We start from the raw sequence: 24426 nt of genomic DNA on the forward strand, positions 1-24426 counted from the left end.
ACCCTGTCCAACGTGTCCACATCCTTTCTGTAGTAGGGGGCCCAAAATGGGACACAAGACTCCAGATGTGGCCTCACCAGTGCCATATAGAGGGGAATAATCTCTTTTTTGACTGGGTTAATTGTTTATGACGCAGTTTAATTGTGGGCATGTACTCCTGCTATTTAGTTTCCAGAAAGCGTTGCAGAGGCATTTCCCTACGGAAAGAGGTTACAAGGAGGGAACAAACACTTACCACTGCCTGGGACCTCATGGCAGACTCATGATAAAATAATGAAAGTTGGCAATATTTAAGTGGGCCTTTCTGGCCTATGGAGAAGGGGGCATTTCAGTCCATCATTGATTTCTCTGCACTTATTTATAAAACCAAGCCTCGCAATTTTAAAACAAAAATCAAATAGTGTTCAGAAACAGCTTCACATTTTTATTGCACTCTGAAGAATAACTCGAGACACATACAGAGTGGATTTTTTTTTTTTTTCGTTTTTGGAAACATCTGTTTTCTTGACTCAATTATTTTTATTCCGTGAAAAAAAGTTTGACATTGAAAGACAAAAAAAGAAACCTTCAACCTTGTGCAATAATGAAATAAAATCTGTAGCACAAATCAGCGATGGAAAAAACACACAGAAAGCAATTCAAATGATAGATGTCCAACTTTCACTTTGTTAAGGAATCCATCAACAGTTGAAGATAATCCTAACAAAATTGTTTAAGACTGGCCGCCTCTCAGTTGCTGAAAGTCTGAAATGAACACAAGTTATATAATCCTTGAAGCTGGTCCTATAAATGAAGAAGTGTCTGGATCCAAGGGTAACTGCACCATTTTCATTCTGAAGTCCATTTGAAAGAGAGGTGACATTTGTAGAGGACAATATAATTTTGGTTCTGCTTGATTATAGTTGTCGTGCTGGCAAACCAATTCATTATTTTGTTAAATACTTTGAGGGTCATATAAAGAGATGGCAATGACTGTGTCTGCGCTCGTGGGAGGGCAGAGAGGGAGGAAGAAGGAAAAGAAAAAGATGTATGATTAACTCAGGTTGCAACAGCAGTTCAAGTTTCCATAGCTTCTGACCATGGTTTTAGACCTTTGAATAAGTTTAGAAACAGCTTCAGTAATTAGTGCTCTCTTGTTCACAGGTTTTAATGATTTGCACACCTGTCCAGCAAGAAATGAACCCACCGACTGATTTACTGCAAGCCTCCTACCAATCATCAGGTCCAAATATTCTGCTAATTCTGATGCGGAAATGGCTTCTGACCGTCAGCCTGGAAATGACCCGTCTGAGACCCATTCGTGTTAATCCGCCATAGAGGCAAGAAGAGTAAATATGGCTTGACTTGGTGTCTGGACTTCTAGTCCCGGTAATGGCGCCTCCACACTGACTTTACTGTGTGGAGCTGAAATGTGGCGGGCGACATCTTTCAAATGTCATCACTTCTCTTTAGTTCAAATGGACTTAAGAGTGCCAGTCTCCTTCTAACATCTTCCGCGAAAAACAAAATTGATTCAAATGTCTGACTGATATTAAAGAACTGGAAAAATTCACCAAAATCAGGTTACAACCCAGCGCCCTCTGAACTAAGTTAACCGATCACTTTGTTTTGTCACTGCGAGGGAAATCCCACCCTCTTCATTAAGTCAGGGTACCGATTCCTGTCGCATTTCTTAAACCAAGCGTGAGAATCTGCATCCAGAGCTGCTTCCCGTATTTACAACAAAAACCCCCTCCACACATCTCTGTTAACAAGATTCTGTGCTTCGAAACTTCATAAAAATATACAATTTGCCTAAAACTGCATCTATCCAGCCCACGCCTCCCTGCCCCCCCCAACCCCTTCCCTGGTGCTTAGAATTTTCTATTTATAAAAAATACACTAGCCCTGTAAAGCTGCTTGGCCATTTTTGCAGTAAGGGAAAATGTTTAAGGGTTGAGGATGTCTATCCACTGCAGTACTTATTCACACAGGGTGAAATCCAGTCTTGCACAGTTAGCACAAGGTCCATGCATTGCTTCAATGCCACTGAAACCCTTCATTTCACATTAACAACACACGGACATTTTGCAGACCCCGTTTCGCATGCATTATATAACCGAGGCACTGCTAACCAGCATGTTTAATTTCCAGCAGCATAGTTTAAACTGGAAACAGCCTACGTTGGGTACATCTGCTGCTGAGTAATGAGTGAAGCGAAACCTTTCTGAATGACCAGCACTTATCGGTTGCCCAACTGGACTGGGTCTTTCATGTCAAAAGCTTGAAAATGTACTGAGGAATTTTGGTTGGAAATTTCAGATGGCCATGAGGTTAGTTACTGGAGCTCATCCTTAGGGTATTTCATTACAGGTGAAAAATGGGGGTGAAATCCTCCTCGTCTTACTCGGATTAAGTTTTGTGAAGTGGGAGTACAAATAAAGCAAGTAGGAGCTGACCAGGCTGAATGTGCAATAGAAACTCATACCCTTTGAGACACTGCCTTTTTTAAGGTAGTGTTATGTGGGCAGAAGCAACTGTTTAAAAGGAAACAGTAGCCGGACTCTTGGGATAAATATTTTCTCTCTTGTTTTCTTTCTTTTTTCCTAGAAACACATTTGAATCTTTTGATGGATCTAGGAAGTCGTGATGCCAAACTAAATTCTAATCTGGGATATTGTAATGTAAATCCTGAATGATTCAATATGATAGCATGCTGTGCTGGTGTTACTCACAATGTACTTCAGAACAACATCTGGCGCTCTAGCCAAGTAAACAAGGAAGCCGCAACTTCCCAAGCTTAAATAAAGCATCGGTAGTCGAATCCAAATTAATTTCGGCCACCAGTTAGAAAAACATTAAATCAATTTATCATTGGCTATGGATAGTGATAATGATTAGTTAAAATATATATTTTGTATTTCTCTAGCACGTGGAAGCATACAGAACTTGTATATATTTTACGTATTTCCTGTACTTGAAATTAAAGCGGTCCATTGCCTATCAAAATACGGTCGGCCCTTTCTGTTCTCACTCCATCTGTAGGAAGACTGCAATTTATATTTTAAAATTACACAGCAAAGATACTTTTGGTTTAATCAAACGAAATACATCATGACAAGAGAATGCATTGAATTGTACTGCGTACAGTGGCTAGGTTTTGCATATTCAGAATATGTATCGACGTGACCCATGAGCATTCACTTGGGGTGGCAAGTAGTTTGACGTGGTGGGGAGATTCACGCTCTGCTATCACAAGAAGGCTAGGCAATGATACCATACGTTTCTAGAGGCTAAATTTGAGCTTTGTAACTGGCAGTTACTGTAGGCATGCTACAAGATGGTGAGTACTCAGCGTGTGTATATATATGTGTGTGTGTTGCTTCTTAACTGAAGTTACAGCCACAGCTACTTTCAGGTAATAGGAAGGAATAAAGAATCCTGTTGCAAATGCAAATAATTTTGGATTTTCAGATGCATAAGGCTTTTTAAGACTGCGGAACACCTACTTTTCGGCACTTACTCTGCATTTACCCTGAGGTTTTTCCTGGGCCACTCATCAATACATTAGTGTCTTGGAGGGTATATCTTTTGTCTCACTGAGTTTGTGTTTTAAAAATATTACTGGCCATTTTTTTTCCAGTTATGCTATTGACAGGCATTAGAAAACTATTTAATGAGAAAAATCCGGCAAAACAATGCAGGGTACAATTAACAACTTCACTATTGCGTGTAACCCCAAAGCATTTAGGACAATGCTGGTGATTTACAGAACATTGCAGACTGTAGTAACATCAAGTGTGGAGGTAAGGGAAAAACACTGAAAACCTGGGTGCTTACATATGCATACCTAACTCCCTGTTTCGTGCCAGATTTCTAAACTCTTCATACAAGTAACTTTACTCATGTGAGTAGCACAGTGGCTGCCAATATCCTATGTGTGTGTGTGTATGTGTGTGTGTGAAGTCACTCACATGCATAAGCATTGGCACAATGTGGCCCTGAATCTCTTAAATAAGACCTTGACTCAGGTGCATCATTAGGTATGTGTTTATAGTTAGGCACATATTGAGTCTGGGTTAAAAAGTGGCCTGATTTTCAAAGTCAGCAGGAGCTGTGGATCCTGAGCATCTCTGAAAATCAGGTACATTTGCTTCATAGATCTGCATTCCCCAGTTCAGGAAAGCACTGAAGCACTGGCTTACGTCCTGCTAAAGTAATTAGGATTTAAATCCATGCTTAAAGTTAATTTCGTACTTAAGAGCTATCCTGAAAAGGGGCCCAAATGTCAAAATAATGACCCCAAATTGTTTGTTTAATAACGGAAAAATATTAAAAAGTAAAATAACATTTGTTTTATTTGCTTCATGGCAACAACAATGAATCTGATGATGAAAAACTACTGCCTTGCAAGATAAAGTGGCACATGTTCTACACAATAATGTGTACAATGTCTGACGACTCTGAAAATCTGAGCTAACGCAGATTTCCCAATAAATTAACAAAACAAAATACTTCCATATAAAACAAAGTCCAAACGATTTTTAAAGTAAAAGTAAAACCTTCAGGGACTATATTACTTATCTCCCTATATATATAATCTCCTGAATTTTTTTAAATAAATTTATTATTGTCTTAGAAAAATAAAAAGAGTAGCCAATTTCATCAACAGAAAATATCTCACAGACTTGAAAGCATGCCCAGCAAGCATAGCCTTGTAAGACTAAATTAATGTTAAATCAAAGCAATCTGTTACTAAATTAACCTGGTTTTTGCAGTTCACAGTTGATTACTACAAAGTGTTTTTTTTTCTTTTTCTTTTTTTGGCCCATATAAAAATAACGTATTGCAACTCAAAGTGCATTTGTAAAATAAACAATTGACTATTTTTATCAAATGAAATATTTACACCATTTGGTTTACAGTCAAGAAATGAGCTTCACGCAATGACCATGGGAACGTCGTCTGAAAATCCAGTTATCATCGGCGCTTCGTCGTCCTCGTCACCTAGAAAGCAAACACAATGCTCTGTCATATGGCTCTAGGGGTTCTACAGAGCTTATGTCTGGAAGGAAACGTTAGATCCTCCAGGCTGTGGGCAAATATACTTTTTCACCCCTTTAAGAGGGTAAGGGCAGCTGTCACTTGGGAGCATGCATCGGCTGTAGCAATCCATCCCTGCAGGTTCTCGCAGTGATGCAAGTTAGTTAAATCGCTGCAATTCTAACCCTGAATGACACTGGGTACATTTACATGAGATGCTAAATGCACAGTAGACTAATTCTACTGTGCATTACCGCATCACAGCAAAACCCATGCTATTGTGCTAACGCATGTTAGAAGTAGTCTACTGCACATTACAGTCACTTAAAAAGTGTGTGCCGGTGCACTGCACAGTAGTGCCTGTTACTGCGCATTTAGTTAGAACCTGTTATTACAGGTACTAAACTTAATGCGCAGTAACCATAGCACATGAATGCACATGTAGATGTGCCCACTGGGTCCGGTTGCAACAGTTTTGCTACACTAAAGGAGCGTACAGACATAATAATTATACTGTAACAGTTTATAACCCCATTATTTGAAATTGATACTATTGTCTTCATCCCTAGTTTGACCTCCTGCACACAGTTAAAAATGTAGTGGAAAACACAGGCATTATTACTTTCATACTAAGCAGGGACTCAGCATTCAAGCAGATTCCCTCTCCCCTAACTACCTGATATGGTAGTTTGCTTCAGTCTATGCAAGAAATCACTAGGGTAACAATATTGACAAAAAGCATTTTTTGAGGGTCAGCAACACTGGAAACCAAGTCAACAGACTTAAATCAAACAAGGTAAGTCCATGGCAGCTTTCAACTTAAAGGATCCCCCAAACTCGATACAGAATGTTCCAGCTGCTCTTTATGTTCAAGTTATTCCAGAAGTTGGAAATGACCCCACATACCCAGAAGATAATAATAAATTTGTCTTGCAAATACAGAAATGGCAGAGGTAGCTATGGAACAGGAATGGAAAAAAGAGCAATTTTGGGTGAGGATGGTAAAATAAGCCCAAATCCTTACAGTAAATCCTCCAAGGGTTAATAATGGCAAAGTATTAAAGCCCAACACAGTGGCTGCATGTACACATGCGCTTAACTGTAGAGCAGACTAATTAGCTGCAGAGTAAAGTGTCATCGTCTATACGCCTGACACTGTTATGCTCCAGTAAACTAACTGATGCCTCCGTAAGATAGTTCTCTCCCTGACAGGACTATCTTATGGTGGGGGTAATTACCTGCAATTAAATGCACTTGTAGAGACTGACCATAAGCGTAAATTGCCTATGATCACTCCAGCCAGCAGGGAGCCAGACTCCTGTCTGCCACCTAGCCATGCAGCTTTGCACTCTCAGCACCCTCGTCCCCAGACAGCCCCTCTGCTGCCTGATGCCACCACCTGGAGCCCTGGGCGGACCCCCTGTGCCCCCAACCCTGGTGTAAACTGCTCTGCTCCAGCTCAAATTGCTGCTGTCCCAGGTGCACATGTAGACAATGCACTCAGGTGTAGTTTACTCCGGCTCAAACTAATCCAGACTGTATTACTTCAAATTAACTGCATGTGTAGATGCACCCAGTACGATGCATGGAGTTCTCACTTTGTCTGACCCAGACAGATGAAGGGGCTGATTTTTTTAAAGATTGGAACCCAAGTTCCCCTGCATCCAGAGGCAGATAAGAAGATATGGCTATGTACTGGTGCAGTGTACAGTTCTCTTGTTTGCTGCTGTGTATGGGATGGCATGGGCTACAGCATGGCCAAGGCAGCACAGTCAGTGGGGTTTGCTCACATATTGTTTAGTTTACACCTTGCAGATACAGGCTCTGAGAACAGAGCCAAAGATAGTTGGGAAATGAGCCTCAGATCACACTGCTGTGGCCAAAGGAAATTGTGCGTCATTTGGAGGAAAGTCTGCTCATTACAACTGAAAAATGATCAGGAACTGCAGTCATTTCTACCACTTGCAAACACAGGTCCCATTACATACAATGACCTTCAAAGGTTTCAGGTCCTCAAAGCTACAGTGAAATTCAGGCATAGGGAACCAATTGTTTTACATACCTAAATCATCACCTGATGAGAATATAGCTGAGCCGAGACGAGAGCTGTAGTGGCTATTCGCAAAGGCAGTGAAACTGTTCTGAAGCCTTCTGTGTCTCATGTATAATACAACAAACCCTATTCCCATGGTCACAAGCAACAGGAATAAGATTGGGACCACAATGGCAGCTACGTCCGTGGATTTTCCCATCTGGGATGCTGCGTGGCCTTCACCTGTAAGGAGAGGAAAAAACTGCCAACTGCAACAGCTGTTTTATAGTGAACATAATCCTACCTATTCATAACCTTAAAGAGCCACTGGTGGAATAAATAAATATGAATATGCAAAATCACCACTTCATTCAAGCCTTGGCTATTGTGTGATGATTTCTTTTAGACGACTACTGGTAGGATGCAAACACTGATTTCATTAGCGGTATTATATTTGATTGAATTCCTCCCCCACCTGAGCTTCCAGTAAACAAATTTATCTTTTAGCAATCGAGCACAAGCTGTTTTTTGCTGCTTGGCTTAAAGAAGAGGAGGGGAAAAAAGCAAGCTAGTGCCTTACCAGTTTCTAGTTCATCATAAAGAAGTGTAGCAGGCTCCCCGCACATCTGTCCACTGTAAAGACATCTGGCCTGAACTGTGAATGAATAGTTATGGCCAAGCTTCAGGTTGGAAATTTTGAAGAAGTTCTCTGTGGTGTTCCCCAGATAAGCTGTGATATTCATGGTGCTGTCAAACATGTGAATCTCATAACCCTGAGATTTTAAAAAAGAAGTCACGCAAATTATTCTGTTCCTCCACTGAGATCAAACTGCAGGTCAAGGTTTGCTACTTCTGACAGACTCTTAAACTTGCTAATGAATTTAATTCTGCTGAACGGTGTTGGGTTTTGACAAGCTTGCTTCAGACAACCCTGACCTGTAAAGACAGTCAGGAGTTGAAGGGAGACTCCAGTCTCCAGGAATCACTCAGACCTCAGCATCACAAGAGACTGTCAAAAACAGTCCGATTATGAGACTGGTTTTGTGACGTAGACCCACTAACAATGTGATGGAGAACATGAATTCATTCCTCAGAGAAATCAGTCTGTAGTAATAGCGATTATGAGCTGCAACAGATATGGTGACCCACATGTGAAAGGCTTCACATCCTATCCCCAACCCCTGATACACTTAGCTACCCCAAGAGGCCGATGTTTTCCCAAAGGAAAGATAGCCTTCTCTCAAAAGCTGACAGACTGGGACTCACAACTGTAGGGAGCCTATACACGTGCAGGGAGGCTGCTCCAATGTGCCGTAATTACAGCGCATCAGAGCAGACTTGATTAATTGAGCCTGCTGGAGCATAGTAATTACTGCACTCCAGCAGATTCCAGCATCACATGTATCAGTGTCTGCACGCTGAAAAATGGTGGTATGGGTGCTTTAACTAACGCTCATCTGAGTAGCTTCAAATTAAAGTGTCCTCACTGCCATTTTGCAGTGCGGGGATGTTGATACACATGATGCTCTGAACGCTTTAATTAGCGATGCGCTTAGAGCCACTTCTCCCCTTCCTGGAGCACGTGTATCAACTTCTCAGTGACCAAACCTTGCAGCAATTTAGTAAAGCTAATGGCCCGCAAAAGGAAGAGCATGTACATGGCACGGAGTGCATGAACACCTTAATGTACTGCTGAAGAGAAGTCTCCTAGGAAAAGGCTGCTCCATTCCAGGTGTTCCTGCAAAAAGACCTGATGGACAGGAGGCAAGGATCACAAAGGGACAGAAACAGTCTCCGACAAGCAATCTAGGGTTCATAAGAAAGACCCTAAGGATGGCTCTTGCTTGGGCTCGCTAGGGTGGGAATCAGCACGGTGAGCTGAGTCTTCCCTCTCTCCTTAATACTGAAGGGATTAACTTTAGTTTCTTGTGGTTCCAGCTAGAAACAAAGGAGCAAGACCAGGCTGGGAAACACAGTCCCCAAGGACGGCTTTGTTGTATTCTTACTGTGGAGTACAGCATACTGGGAAACACGGGAGATGTCCCGCACGTGTATATACACGCACACTGGGACACACCTGTCAGTGTGCTGTGTTCTCAAGTCCTCTTTATCAAACCAAAAGACAAACAAGCTTTGTGCTTGACTTACCCGGCTTTCATTAAAATTACTTTCTTTTAAGGCTAAACTCTTCCAAAAAAGCAGAATGTGGTCATTCTCAGTTATAATTTTTAGGGCATCCGGTGCAGACAGAGGAACTGTAAGTGTGAGGGAAATGGCAGACGCATTAATTTTTAACAGTGATGATAGACCTTCCATTTAGAAACTGCAGTAAACAAGATCTCTACAGAACCGCAAGTGTCAGGCAGGGTCCCATGATACTCTGGGATGCCTTAAGATCCTTTCAAAGGAGCTGCAGGGCATCACACAATGTTAGCACTGCTAGGTGTGCCAATATAATTCAGATGATAAACCCAGAGATTTCAGAGGAACCCACAGAGGTACCAGCGTTCTGACTTAGGCTCAGGGCCGCATCCCCACAAGCGCGCAGGTGCGGTCTGTGGAGCCGCAAACCCATCTGTGGCACCACAAACCTCACCTGCACACATTCGTTGCACTACTAATCAGCAGCGCAGTGGGTTTTTTGACAGCAGGAGATTCCAGTTAAAAAAAAACCAAACGTGGCACAAAAAAGCAGGGTGGTGCACATGGCTGCAGCATGCGCCGCTCAAAACCGGAGCCACGCTCCAGGTGCCGGCCAGGCTCCGCGCACGTGGTTCGCTCCCACTGCAGCTCCAGGAAGCCCCCAGGACTCCAGGTCAGGCTGCTGGGGCCAGCCCCGGTGCTGGTCCCAGCCTCCCTTACCCCACCCAGGGGAATTTGCCGGGAGCCAGAGCGTGCATACAGAGGTGTTGCCTGGGGACAAGCAGCAGTGCACAAATACGCGCCGTTGCTATTTGTCCCCTGGGAAACGCACGTTCCCACTCGTGGGGATGTGTCCTCTGAGTCCTTTGTAACAGAAGAACTGCTCTCTCATATTTCTGTAGTCAAAAAACAAGTGAAAACTAAAAGCTGGCATTTTATAACAGGTGCCTTGAATCTTTTTCTTTTTAAACTTGAGAACCAGTAGATTAAGTGTGTCCAGGAAAGGTGTAAGATACCCTCTCGTGGGCAATCATGCAAGGACTTGCTAGGATACTAAAATGTTAATGCTCTTTCCTTACCTGTGTTAATTTTCATGCTGGATTCTTTGCTCATGTTTCCGAGTTGAATGATTATGTGATATTTTCCTCCAGGTTCCAGCTTTTTAATGGTGTATTCCACTGTGCTGTTACGGGTTTTCACTTTGTAGATTTTATCCATTTTTCTTACTAAATCCTTTACTGCAACAGCATATAACTGCAGAGGGGAAGGAAAGTTGCATACCAAGTGAATGGTGAAGGTTCCCCCTCCATATACAGATGCCAGGTTGTACGTCATAATTGTGGCAAAATGCAAATTTAATAAAGTCTACTGTGGGCTTGGACCAATGCCCCAAAACACTATTGACTGAGGCAGCCAATGTGGTATCTGGAGGATAACAGGAAACAAAGAAAATTTATGTCTGCACTGTGTGGGATAATTCAACGTATAATATCGTTTTCTGCCAGGTAGTCATTTAATGGAAAATCCCAGGTGTTCAAGGTGGTCTTGAAACTTTTGTATTAAAAGTGCAGGGTTTTCTTTTGAGCTGAACTCACACAGTGCAACTGCACTGAATTTGGTGGACTTAATTCTGATTTTACACCATTGCAAGTGAGATCAAAATCAGGCCCACTCTGATGTTCAGTGCTCTCCATTAGCTTAGGTGAGCTAATAATACACTTGTATTTTGTAGAGCACATTTTGCCACTGAAGGCACTTCATGGCTTGAGTAACCAGTTGCTCATGAGCATAAGCCACGTGCATGAAGCTATTACCATATCCTGGTCAGGTGAATCGTAGGGTGACTCCCATTTAATGACAGCAAATGTCTTTCCAGTGAGCACAGAATGGAGATGCCGAGGAGGAAGCCTGTTGTCAGGTATCATCTTCACCACAATGTAGTCAGAAGGTGGCCCTTGGTAGGGCGATATCACACGGACCTTAAAAAGAGGACAGGCCAATTAAAGCCATTTCTTCAGATGTCTATGACCTCCTAGTGCTAGCTGTACAGGAGGAAGAGAAAATACATGTAAAGCCCTTACCAGAAATAGGTACTGCTCATCCCTGTTCACAATCATGGTGATGTTATATGCAGTAGTGGTAGTGTTGTGAGGGTTTCTGTACAGCTCTAGGAAAGATGTAGCATAGAAAACACCGTATACCTGTGGAAGAGGAGAACAGCCATATGACATCGTACCTACCATGTGACACGCACGTTACGATTAAATCCTGGGTCATACATTATTGTCAAGGACAGAAGAGCTGAAAACTGCCCGGTCTCTTAGGACCCCTCAGCTGAGACTGTCATGACCCTGTGTCACACAATGTGGGATTTTCTTTGTGGTGTATGGGCCTAGAGGGGAATAAACCTAGCAACAAGTGGCTATGTGGTTTGATATGCATCCTTCTTCTTTCGTAGGGCCCATGCCAATCACTGCAAAAAATTCCATGGTCACTCTTATTTTCCTAGCACTTGATGGAAATGCAATTGCAGTCAAAAGCTTCTGTCCTAATATTTTCTGGCGTGAGGTTTCAGGGGTACATCTGAGACGAGGCGCGGCTCACACGAGAGAGGAACGAACGGGGCCTCACCACGTTCTTTGGTCCTGTCCAGTTACACTCCACCGCCGTCTGATTGATGGCTCTGGCTTTGAGGCTTGGAGGTGCGGGTCTCGTACCACTGGTCACAACATGTGCAAAAGACAACGGACTGTCACCCAGTTCAGTCTTGGCCCAGGCAGAAATTTCATACGGTGTGTGAGCTGTCAAATTAGCCACTGAACAAAAAGAAAGATTTGAGCCACTTGATTAGGTGAATTATTGAAACCACGGGGCAACAGCAAATTGTTCTGGTAGATGGTTACTTCCATGACACAGACACCCGCTTATCTGGCTTGTCTTCTCATTAATTTGGTGGGGTTTTTTAAAAACGATTCACCTGGGGGACGTATTATGAATCTGTTGCTTTATTTTGACGCCTTCCTCAATCTTGACTCGGAAATAACAATGATTTCTCCTAGCTAAGAGAGGACAGAATTAATAATCGATCCATTAATGTTGGATTTTAGCCCAAGTCATGCTTGACTTGTTGCTGAATAGGCGTTAAATTTCTCAGGTGCAGGCTATCCATTGCAAGGCTGCTCGGTGAGGATGAAATGCCATAAATACCACTTCAAGGCAAAATGTTCCACTCAAGCCAGGCAAGCTAGGGTGCCAGGCATCTAAGTTACCTAAATAGTGTCTGCAAATACTCAGGGAGGGCAGCACTGCACCTGCTTTGCTTATAACTGGCAATCACACTAACAGATGCTAATGGTTGAACATGTAGTCCTTTATCCTGTATTGTACATAGCACCTGTTTCTTCGGTTCCTTTTCAGGATATAGTCTGCTCCACCCAGAGTCCATGGAGTGACTCTGCTGTACATGGGGGTAAGGCTAAATGGAGGCCAGCTACAGAGTCTGGGCAGATTTTGGCATATCTGTAGAGGTAGCTTCCTCCCGTGGTAAAGCAGTGTGTCCCCTGAGCAATGTTGGGCGTGGGGGTTCCTGACAACAACACTCGGGTGGCCAAAGCCCTGTGTGAGAAGGAAAGGACTATTTTTCCCAGTGCAGCCATGACACTGAAGTCTTTATGGCCAGGGGAATAATCCAAACTCCACTGGAAATCACTATTTATCTAAGGTTTTCACAGGGATCATGAATCTGCAGTCCAGTCCTGAAATGACCTGCCCACACAATGAACCTTACTCGCATGAGTACCCTACCTAGATTAAGAACTACTGAAATGCCAATCTATAACAATGACCATCTCCCCATCAGGATGTCTTCAGAACGAGAGTTTTACAGCTGAAAGTTTTACCTTTTTGCGCTGACTTTTCTCCCTCTATGAACAAAGTCCTTTTTTCCTGCCTGTGGGTATCAAATGTCCAGAAGATGTTCACAACATAACCAGTCACCTACCAAGCAGCAAAAGCACATAGGATGCATGAGTTCTCTGTTCAGCTGTCTCTTCACACAGTACAAGATGGATGGTACACCTTCATACTGGATCCATACACACTACACCTTCATACTGGATCTCCTATCACAAGTGGAGGAACTGGGGCAGTCTATGTCATAAATTTCATAGCTGTTAGGGGCTGGAAGGGACCTCGCGAGATCATCGGGTCCAGCCCCCTGCCCAAGGGGCAGGAAGTCAGCAGGGGTCAAAGGATCCCAGCAAGATAGGCATCCAAGTGTTTTTGGAAAGTCTCCAGCGTAGGTGCTTGCACTTACTCTGGTCTAAGCACCTGGCACCTTTGGGGGCTGGACTCAATGATCCTCCGGGGTCCCTTCCAGCCTAAATGTCTATGAAACCTTTGGGGAGAGTATGTTCCAGGCCCTGGGGACTCAGACAGGAAAGTTTTTCCTTATGTCCAACCTATCTGCTCTTTTTGCTCACCATCTCCAGGCCTGCGCACCCCTAGACCTTAAACACCTGTACCCATACAGGACTTGTAAGAAGGAGATGTCTGGAAACCCTACTTTTGCAAAAAGTCTGAATATTTTAATGCTGAGGACAGGGGGACGCTATCTTTGGTTAGTTCTTGCTTTGCTGGCTTGTTGGCCTTTAGGATCCAGAGATACGTATCAAACCTCTACGGCACACATGTTGGTTAGGACCTCTATGAAAACTGAACCAGACCAGACCCTGTCAGAGATTCTGAAGAAGAAACCAGTATTAGACCGGCAACCCTGCTTCCACATTAGCTCCTAGTGTCAAGGCATTTATCAGTGTGAAAATTACAGGGCACGCACTGTGCTACCAGCACTCTCCGTGTTTGCCCTGGGGTCTCTGAACCCTTTCATTACATGGTAAATACCAGACAGAGCTAGGGTAATTAGTTATTGACTATTAAACCTTTCTTAAAAAAACCCAACCCCCTGATGGCTGTATTCTTACTTTCTAAACGGGTGATTTGCTTACGTCAAAGCTGGGATTCTCATGTGGCTAAACACCACTGAGTGGCATACTTCGTCGTGCAATAAATGTCTATTATGCCAACAATTTATGATTCTGATCTAACTCTGGTTCTAGCCCCAAGGTTAACGCCTTACCTTAGTTTTCGTGTCCATTTTCAGGGTGAAACTAATAGAGTCTTCACTGTAACTCTCAATATGGATGGTAGGTGGTGGAATAACTGAAGAAAATAAACGGATGTTAATTCAAGGTCAAAACTCTAAAACACAAATGCATTTCTATGGCACTAAAAAAAGCAGATTGTTATAGTTGTTATCCTGAAGGTCTTCTACCAAGGATTTCATCCAGGTAGAAAGAAACCTGCGCTGTAGACCACAAAATTGACTCCAATCTCTGAAATTACTGAGATGAGTGCTCTTTTACAGTCAATACTTTAAGGTAGGACTAATATTTTAGAATAAAAGGTGAAGAGAGGATGTTGAGTTTAGAGTGGGTCAGAGCAGAATTTATTGGAAAATCCTGCAAAAAAGTCTCAATTTTTTCCTCCCTCTGCCGTCCAAGCCGTTCCAATGATTAGCTACCGGTCGCTCTTCATATTATCAGAGTTGTTACATATTATCAGTAGCCTGTTCTTTTTTCCCTGTTTTTCTTGTGTTGCTGAAAGTGGACTTACAGCCAAAAATCAATGCCAATCACTGAAAGGGACAACGTCAGCACATTTAGGATTGCCGTGTACGTTTTTTTCGAAAAACAAATCCCGATTTATACAGAAACTCATAATAAAAAGGATTCCAAGGTTTTATTAAAAGAAAGTTTCAGGGCAAACTGTTTGTGGGGGGTTTTTTGGGTTGCATTTAAACATGACTCTGGTATCTGGAATCTAACCGTTGTGGTATCAGGTGACTGCACTGGAACCTTAGTAAAACTGATTAGACATTTTTCGCAGTCCTGACTACATGAAATACAAAGCTAACAGAAGGCAGGGCACTGAAAAATAAATTAGGTTTTCGAAGTTCTTCCAGGCTGAGAAATGGAAGGTGATAATACTAGCACAACAATAGGATTTGGATTTCTACAGTTAGATTTTCAATTTGACAGTCTCTTTTTTTTAACTTGTAAGTTGTACAGCACCTGTACTGCATTTATAAATGGCACAGCAGACCCGATACACACGTTAAAAATCCTAACAGAGGGGGGGGAAAAAAGAGAAAAATCAGATGATTATTCATGCTTGTTTACTTCATTCTTTTTTCTATGTTGCCCACGCTCGTTCAAACTGAAACGCATAAAAAATGGTTTACCTTTGCCTTTTGTGGTGGTTATGGATTTGGAATCGCTCCAGTTTCCTACTCCCCGACTAGTTACCGCAGCAACCTTTTTTCAAATTAGAGGGTTAGTTAATATGAACAAATGCACGTTGTCAAAATTTTACAATGAAAACCGAGTACGAGTTTTCGAGCAGAGTTATTGACAGGATGGAACTGAAGAGAAATGGACTTGGAAGCAAAACAAAGTGGCTTAATTACTCGGTAATAAAAGGGTTGTGAACAAAGATAAAGCACAGCTACTTGGAGTTAATTAGGGTAATCTAAGGAGGTGCAGATATATCACCTGCACCTCCTTAGATTACCCTGAGGACAAGGTCTTCATAAAAAAGCTTCTCAAGTGAAGGGGTTTCTGAATAATTCTGCCCTGATATAAAGAACCATAATTGCCACAAAGTCCACTGCTGCAATGAATTTGGAAACCGTCTTGCATAAAGAAAGGCAAGTGCATACATTAGAAAGCACGCTCGCTTTTCTACCCGAAAGGGATTCTACAAACCAGCGTAAAAGTAGTATGGATTCACGAAGGCTGTATTCTGACATCTGCTTTAACACTGAATCCCTACTGATATCGGTGATTGAGCTAAGCAATGTGGAAAATCGGCAGGTCAGGGCCATACCTTCCCCAGTGTTTTCTCATGCAAATCCCCATCCCATTAATTTAGCCTTTAACATTATACCCCATCCAATGACTTCCCTCCGCACACCCACCCCATTTCTTTCCCTAGTGACACAATTAGGACTACATTTGTAGCTGACCCAGACCTTGCCCAATCACAGTGACTTCAGAATTAGGCCATTAGTGATGACTTCTAAAAAATACAGGCTTGGCTCCTTCCATTCACAGTGGCAGAGCCAGTAATTGTGCTGGTCTTAGACTCGTGCCAGGTTGAGCTGGCACATTGTTAGTCAGGTAACTATGTGGTTCTCATTTCACAAGTTAAAGGAAACCTCTTAAGACTTTATCTGCTCCATCTATAAGTAAAGGCTTTGAAAAATACTCACTCTAAAGGTATACAGTGCGTTGAGCTGCAGGTCCTTGATTTCAGTATAGTTCCGACTGGCTCGAAGTGATGACCACTCCTTGGAGCCACTTCTGCTGTATTCCACCTAATAATGTGAAAAGAAGAGATCAGAGCTTCATAATGAGCAATGTAATTGGGCCACGCGCTGGACAGACACTCCTGTGATAGGGTAGTACAGGCCATTGCAACTGAGAGAAGGGTCACAACTGAAGGGGTCTGAAAAGTTAGGCTTAGGCAGCCCATTTCTAACTGGAACCACACAGCTTCCCCCAACACAGCTGGTCTAAATTGAGAGACATGGTAAAATACCCTTCTAGTATGCATCTGCACCTTGCCTATGGACAAATGCCATGCACAAGTGTCCGAAAGGTCCTCTGCTACACACACCCTGTGGATCACAGGGTAAGATCTGGCCCTTCCTGATAACCAATAATATCATCCATTAAGGGATTAAGTACAGCAAGTGAAACTTTGACACAAATTACTAAAGCCTTCTAGAGCCAAGGCTTCCCTCATTAGACTCAAGGTCCCCCTTGGAAAATGCCAGCTCTTAGCTTCCACTCATTTCTTGACTATGGGAAAAGAAAAGAGCAATTCTTCTGCTGCAAAGAACTCAGAAAGACCCTAGCAGGTCAGAAGGTTTTTAACACTATCAATTTTTATTTGAAATCTCGGGGTTTAACCATGTATGCGCACTAGAGACTATTAACACTGCATGGCACCCTGAGGCACCCTTGAAAGGATCTCAAGGCACCCCGGTTGAGAATCAGCACGCTAAAGAAATCATACAAGTTTTACCTCACCAGCCCTGGCAAGTGTAGAGGACTGTCAAGAATCCAGCAAAATTTACAATTTGGGTTTATCACAGCCTATAACAGGGCCAGGGCCAGGGCCAGGGCCAGGTTAAAGCCACTCAGTTTTGTGAATCAGGTATCTTTTTCATGTGTCTAAGGAACGAAACAGAAACCTTCCTGTCTTCTCATCAGTCTCAGAAGCGAAGGCTTACGGCATCCCTAAATCCGAATGGGTATTTCAGTGATTGTATGGTACGGAGGTGATATCATTAACTCCCAGTGCCAGGCACTGTCACGTTGCTTCTCCCTGAGAGAGGAACCCTTTCCTTTAATCTGCCTGCACAGCTCCCGCTCAACACGTGGGTCAAGGACAAGGTACTGAACAATACTCACAATGTATTCTCGTATCAGGCCATGGGCATTCACAGGTGGAGTCCAGCGGCTGCTCACTGTGCCTTCGACCTCTTTGTTTAGGGACAGCTGAAGATTGAAAGGGGCATCGGGTACTGGCAAAGAAACAAATAGGTTAGGGATGCACAGGCCACAGGAGTCAGCATGTCAGGACCATAATGGCAGAGCCATAAGCAAGACCTTAGCTATGAGTAAGTTCCCCTACTAGGGGAAACGAACAGGCCCTGGATGTGTCCTGTGTCCTATCCCTCCCTTAGAAATACTGCACCTAACAAGAGACATTTTGACTTCAATAAAAGTTTTCCACCTGACTGTAAAGAAACCAACATCATTTATTTTGTCCCATCTCCCCAGCCCAGGCCTCCACCCTCAGCAAAATTTCAAATATTGGATTCCCTACACATGGCTGCAACAACCTCACGACCTCCGAAGATTAGTACAAATGGCGAATTTCCCAGTGACCCCTATTACTTTTTGGTTAGAGGCACAACCGCGGATGAGGGGACAGATCCTTGGACCAAAAGAGCTATCCAAATTAACTCCCACTGATGCTGTGTCCCTTAGGTCTACCACAAAAGGTAGACCTAAAAGGTCTACCTAAAGGAGACTTCCTAAAAGGAAATGTACCTCCGTCTTTTAAACTGGGGGGTGGCCAAGCTGCAGCCACAGGTCCCACAGGGGCCAACACAGGCAGCCTGTGCAGCATGCAGCTGATCAGGGAGGGGACAGGCAGCGCCGTGGCAGGCAGGGCAGGGAGCAGAGAGCAAAACAGTAAATTGGGCAGGGAGCACAGGGAAGGAAGCAGGAAGCAAAGCAGCAGATCAGGCAGGGAACGGGGATCAGAGAGGCACTTGAGAAGGGCCTGGGGATACTTTGTGGGATGCTTGCCAAAAGGGCTGGATCCTTTAAGAATCACGTGCTGGGGTTACTTGATTAACAATTTGCAAACCTAGGGAGTCCAAGGAGAACAAGTAAGGCTGCTTACATCCTTCTGGTGTGCGCAGAGTAATGAAGTCATTAGTGTTGTAGATTTTGGTGAGACAGTGGACCTGAACTTTCACCTGGTACGTGCAATCCGGCTTGAGGACTTTTAAGATGCTGTTTGTTTTGTTGCTGTGAGTTTCTAAAATTTTCCAAATACTTTCACCAACCATCCTGTGTAGGAGATTAAAACCACTTAGGTCTGGAAGCAGTTTGGTAACAAGGGGTTTTAACTTGTCTCAGGAGAGCGAATCATCAGACTACGCTTTTAGAGACTGCTTGCTTCTCTTGTTGGTTGTTAAAGGAACACCATCAACTTGAAAGTTAAGCAAGTTACACATCGCTGACAGATTTACAACAGCCACTTAAATCAATTTTTATTCCAACTACTCTCCCCTAACTTTACTCTTTTTCTCGCCTTCTAATTGTTTCCCACACAAAGAAAAGACCCAAAGGATTGTTTCCCACACAAAGAAATCAATCAGAAAAAGAAGCTGATTACATAGGGAAGAATCAGTAAAACCACCTGTATGCAAAAGTGCTGTCAAATGCACGCTGAAAAAACCCCCAGCAAAACAGTTTACTATCAATCTCCTTCGCTTATAGCCATCTGGGGGGCTGGGTTTTCACGCAGAAACTAGATTTTTTAGGTTGAAATGAATCCCCTTAGGGCCCTGATCCCATAAAGAGCCTAAGGCTTCTCCAAACTTTGACACGACACACAAAAACCCACACTGACAGTAAAGTTGTGTTTGGCAGAAATAACTTGTGCGCCTTACCTATAATAGACGTTATAGAGACAGGATGCGGAGGGCATTTTTTTAGGTCGAGCCCAGGTTAAAGTCACATCACCGGAGAAATCAGCAGTCCACTGGAGATTCTGGACTTTGTACACAACCGTGTCATCTACGCAGACAACAAGGAGCATTATTTTACTGGAGGGAAACCAATACAGGGCTTCACAAAGAGCAGTCAGCGCACGAGGTGCTTTGAAGCATACGCTTAATCAGAGCTCCTGGATAATGCCCCATTTAAAATGACATTAGAAGAGTATCTCTGGTTTCCAAGTGGCCCATCTCTGCAGCCTGACCTAAAGGAGTCACTATTGTGCTTGCGGAAGATGCCTACTTATGAATCTACACCACAACTGTCATCTGTCAAGGTCCTCTTTTGCATGTTTTTTGCCTAGTTCAGAGGGGGCAGGTAGAGGGAAAATAGTCCTGGAAGGAAGGGAACAGAGAGTTTGTGGCGATCTGGCTTCTAACGCTGACTGTCCGATCTGGACTGACTGGGATGTCTGCTCATCCCGACTTTACGCTGCCGCGCAGAAGGGCAATCCGGTCTGGTCGTTGCACCAGGGCGCCTGGAATTGGAAGATGAGGCTTGTAATCTTGCCAAGCGATCCAGAGCAAGCCATTTCCGCCCCCGTGCTTCACTTTTGACATCTAAATGAGGCTCCATCAACTGTGAAGCACGTTGAGATGCTTGGCTGAAAGGTCCTGAAGGAGCACGGTTATCAGGATACCTACGCAGTAGTTAGTAGACGAGCCCCTACTCGTCGGTCCAGTGCGTGCTAATACACCCTCCCCTATCTCTGCTGGCCGGCTGGTTCTCCTCTGTCTCTTCACATGTAGTTTGTCCTGCTCCATCTACACCCCTCCATGCACTGTCTTCCTTCAACTCTGGATCACCGCTTTGCTGACAGACCTCTCCCCTCCTCCAGTCTGAGCCTGGAGCTGTGGACACGAGCAGCACTCCCCAGGCTCTGCTTAGCCAACTGGCTTCGTTTCTCCATTTATTAAGAAAACCAAACAGAAGGCACTGAGCTGGTCCTGCTTAAATTTCCTAATCAGCTGAAAATTAAACCAAATGAGCCTGCCAGTCCAAAGGGGAAGCGCCGAAACTCCCAGAGGCAGTGCTGGCTGGGAGGAGAAAGCTGTGGCTTCTCTTAGGCATTCAGCCTAGCTCCGGGTCCCGGCAGCGCCATCCCCCCCCGAGTCTGGGCTGCGTCTCAGAATCAATATTTAATTAAAGAACTAAAAACTGACTGATGCTCAATACCCCCAGCGGTTCAAGTTTTAAAATGGCTGAATCTCACGGCTGGGAGGAGACGGTGATTGATCGTTACTGTTATCTACCCAGAACGGACCGGGGCTGGGTTCCTCGCCAATCTAAGTGCGGCGTGTCTGACTCTGCAGGGCTAACGAAGGAGGGCATGGGAGGAATGAGCAAGTGGGGGGCATGGAGCTCAGAGTCATGCTTGCAGAGGAGGATGCAGCTTGCAAAACTGCACCTGCCCATTACCCATGTAAATCAGGTGACTTCCCTCCTGACTGCCCTAGTATTACTTCTGTAGGTCTGCAATTGCTATAGCAGTAAATGAAAAATGATGTTCTCTGAAACAGGAAGGGAGATGGTCTGTACACTCATGACTCAAGAAGGATGGACTTTGGTTTGTTGTGAATGGAAGGACAAGAACCCAGGAGGCGGTCTCTGTATTACAACGTAGCCCAAGCTATGACCCAGGTAATAAGCCCTGTGATGGAGCTACCTACCAGTGCAGTTTTTCTCGTCACTGCTATCCGGGCAGTCGAGAAAGCCATCACACAGCTCTGTTGTCATGAGGCAGGCCTCCCCATCTTCACATCGATAGCCATCAGGGCATGACAATGTACTGGGTGTAGCTGAAGAAAGCAAAAACACTGCATGACTCAAAGAGAGTTTCTTTCTTCCTTGAATGTGTTCTCTGGTGCTGCTAACCAGCAACCGTGTTCAAATGCAGAGGTGAGTGCATTACATTAACAGGTCCCTGAATAGACTTTGCAATTATCATTCATGACTACTCCATCACCACAGCCCACTGAGATCATTTGAGATGAAAGCTGCTGCAGTATATCGGTATGAGACTGTTATCACTGACGATGCTGGGAATCAAGCTGGTTCAGAAAGGTTCAATGTTACGTTCGGAGATTAAGAACACACACAAGGATGCTTTAAAAAAGCAAATGAGAGGTGATGACAGTTATTTGAGGCAGGGTTTCGCTTTCTGTTCCCTGGTGGTGCAGCACCTGAAAGCATGAGGTCCCGGTTCCTGATCAGCACTCCTCAGTGCTAAGGAACAATATTGGCTTTGCTTTATTTATTTATTTTTTAAATGCAAACATTAGGCATTTTAATATTCATCTCTACGGATGAAGAGAGTGGGTTGAATTTTCCAATTTGGGAAAACCAGTCATCAGCTTGGCACCTGGAACGGGGCTCTATATGTCTATTACCACCTAGCCAGTATGGCCCCGATCCAGACGCGAGTTATATTATTACTTTCTTTCTCTAGTAGCACACTTGGCACATTATACTTCATATTCCAGACACAGTCCCAGCACGGCTCCCGGGGGCCTGAGACACTTTATGAGGCTCTTCCCGTTAAAGAAAGCCCGGCTGAAGGGAGAGCCCAGGGCCCCGCCCAGCACACGGGGAACAAGCACTTACGACAATTCATCTCGTCCGTGCCATCCTGGCAGTCTCCCACACCATTGCATCGCTTCCAGTTTGGGATGCATTTCCTCAGCTGCTGGCACTCAAACTCGAATCGGCTGCACCGGCCCAGGAAGGTGCTGGAGGTCGCGGTGACGTTGATTACTGGGTACCAGGAGGAGCAGAAGAGTGGTTAAACTGCACAAGCCGGAGCAGACCTCTTCCCTGGGCGATAGCACTGACTGCCAGCTCGGTTCTCCAGGACCGAATAAGTTCGGATCCCCCCTCTCCGCTAGATGGCAGCCTCTTCCTGCTTAAGAAGCATCAAACTCTCCAGCAGCTGGGAATAACCAGATCCCGCTTATCCCTCTCCTCTCTTTCAGGAGGACTGTAAAATCAACTTACTTGCCACTGTAAAACTAGAAATGGGGAAGCCAGCCCTGCCGGTGTCCAATGGGGCTAAGCTGTACAGCTGGGAAGGATGCGTCTGCACTGCCTCTGAAGGCACAGCGCCAGCTCACGGAGATCCCCGAGTTAGCTTTAAGCTCGCAGGCTTGGGGGCCAATTAACCGTGCGGCTGGAGCAGCACCATATGCAGCCAGGGCTGCGAGACCCAACTGGTACCCTGGGTAAATATTTAGGCAGCTGGGGGCTGCCATCTATGCTGCTGCTGGTCCCTGAATGAACCTGTCTTAGTCTACCTTGGGGACGTCTATGTAAGCCACTGTCGCACCATGGACCGCAGTGGCGGGATGTGACAGTCTACCTGCGACTGGGACTGAGGGATGATTTTCCCATTAATTCCTGGAAGGCAGGGACAGCAGCAAACTAATGTAGAAATGGATGTGTTCTGCGTGAGCCCTTTTACGTCAGCCCAATAACACGTTTAATGGTATCTGCTCCCTGCAAAGGCATTTATGGAAAAAGAGGGGGTAAAGGAGGAGAAAGCCTTACATGAAGTGGGACAGGCTTCCTCATCAGAGCCATCTGGGCAGTCCCTGTATCCGTCACACACCCAGCTGTTCATGATGCAGGCCCCACTGTTGCACCGGAAGTGATTAGGGGAACACGTCGTTGGGGCCGCCGTGGTAAAGGGCAGTATCTGCGAACCTAAAAATAAACCCGTGAAAGCCGGCATTACTGACCACATCCTCGCACCTGACTGTGCTGAAAGGGCCCTTCCTGTTCCTCAAAGACTGATCGGGAAAGTCCCCGAGCTTTGATAGAAAGAGGGGAAAATTGGGCAGTGCAAATCAACTGCTTGCTTCCAAACTGCAGGATGGTGACCTGCAGAGCCAGGCTGAAACCTGCAGGGAAGCAGGAGGCAGAAGACAGCAACCCACATGACAGTACAAACCTATTCAAATTTGCACTGAAGCTTGTGACACTTCAGAGAGATCAAGGCGCCGGGCAGCAGTGCCTGCTGAGAGTTTTGCATCCCTGGCCTAGCAGACAGCATGAAATTCAACTGCTTCCCTCAGTCCTATCTAGATATTTCACTGGACTTGCTCCTATGCATCTTCTCCATCATGGCATAGAGACAAGTCCCTTTTTGGACCCTAGCACTATGAGCAAGGTATGCCGCCAGGTCAAGCGTACAAGCTCTTTTCATGTTTTAAGGCCATGGTCCTGCACATTAGATCTGTCTGGGAGGAGATCTGTGGTTCCTGCTGAAATGAAGGTGACCCCTTCCTGGCGCACAGGTCTGGCTGAGCAAATCCAACTGCAGGATTTGGGGCTAAGTAGCCAGGTTAGCCCTGGTGCCTTGCCTTGTGTGGCCACATCAAACTGGACCTACCTTACCTGAGCCACACAACTCAGTAGAGCCTCCTCCTCCTCCCAGCTGAAAGAGGAACAGGGAAAGCCTCTAGGGACTGCAGCCCACGTGAGGCAGGGGAATCGCTTGCTGTTTAATTCACACTGTGACCCGAGCCCAACAGCTCACATCAAAGCACAAGATCTAAATGGCTTCCTTTGTGCATGCCGATTTCAAAACCACTTGCTAAATGGCACGTAGCCTCTGAGGGCACGCACGCAGGGCTACAATACACAGGAAGGGCTGTTTGCAGTCAGCCAGGGTATATATTTCCAGCACCCCAGCCACTCCACATCAGGCCCTGCTTAGATGTGTGCAGCAGAGTCTCAGGGCAGGGCAGGTTGCCCCACGTACAAAGCAGCTGACAGAGGCAAGGGGGAAGACGCTGAGGACAGCAGGCCACA

General features: G+C 44.7%; 1 protein-coding gene across 2 annotated transcripts in view; it reads right to left on the reverse strand.

Annotated features, from left to right (window-relative positions):
• Positions 1–411: 411 nt before the first annotated feature.
• Positions 412–24426, reverse strand: part of SORL1 (sortilin related receptor 1) — an 85536-nt gene continuing 61521 nt past the window's right edge. For both annotated transcript variants that reach the window (XM_090028005.1, XM_090028004.1), the window contains exons 31-48: positions 23161–23316; positions 22222–22371; positions 21288–21416; positions 19512–19638; positions 18737–18906; positions 17734–17846; positions 16527–16631; positions 15498–15570; positions 14334–14416; positions 13096–13192; positions 11828–12012; positions 11278–11397; positions 11011–11175; positions 10276–10450; positions 9203–9309; positions 7635–7827; positions 7085–7297; positions 412–4986 (exon numbers count right to left, since the gene is read on the reverse strand). In XM_090028005.1, the coding sequence (XP_089884131.1) occupies positions 4919–4986; positions 7085–7297; positions 7635–7827; positions 9203–9309; positions 10276–10450; positions 11011–11175; positions 11278–11397; positions 11828–12012; positions 13096–13192; positions 14334–14416; positions 15498–15570; positions 16527–16631; positions 17734–17846; positions 18737–18906; positions 19512–19638; positions 21288–21416; positions 22222–22371; positions 23161–23316 (2429 nt within the window). In that variant the 3' untranslated portion in view covers positions 412–4918. The remainder of the gene's footprint in view (positions 4987–7084; positions 7298–7634; positions 7828–9202; positions 9310–10275; positions 10451–11010; positions 11176–11277; positions 11398–11827; positions 12013–13095; positions 13193–14333; positions 14417–15497; positions 15571–16526; positions 16632–17733; positions 17847–18736; positions 18907–19511; positions 19639–21287; positions 21417–22221; positions 22372–23160; positions 23317–24426) is intronic.

Source organism: Crocodylus siamensis, chromosome 14, assembly GCF_052110815.1.
Source record: "Crocodylus siamensis isolate JL-2025a chromosome 14, ASM5211081v1, whole genome shotgun sequence".
Classification (NCBI taxonomy): domain Eukaryota; kingdom Metazoa; phylum Chordata; order Crocodylia; family Crocodylidae; genus Crocodylus; species Crocodylus siamensis.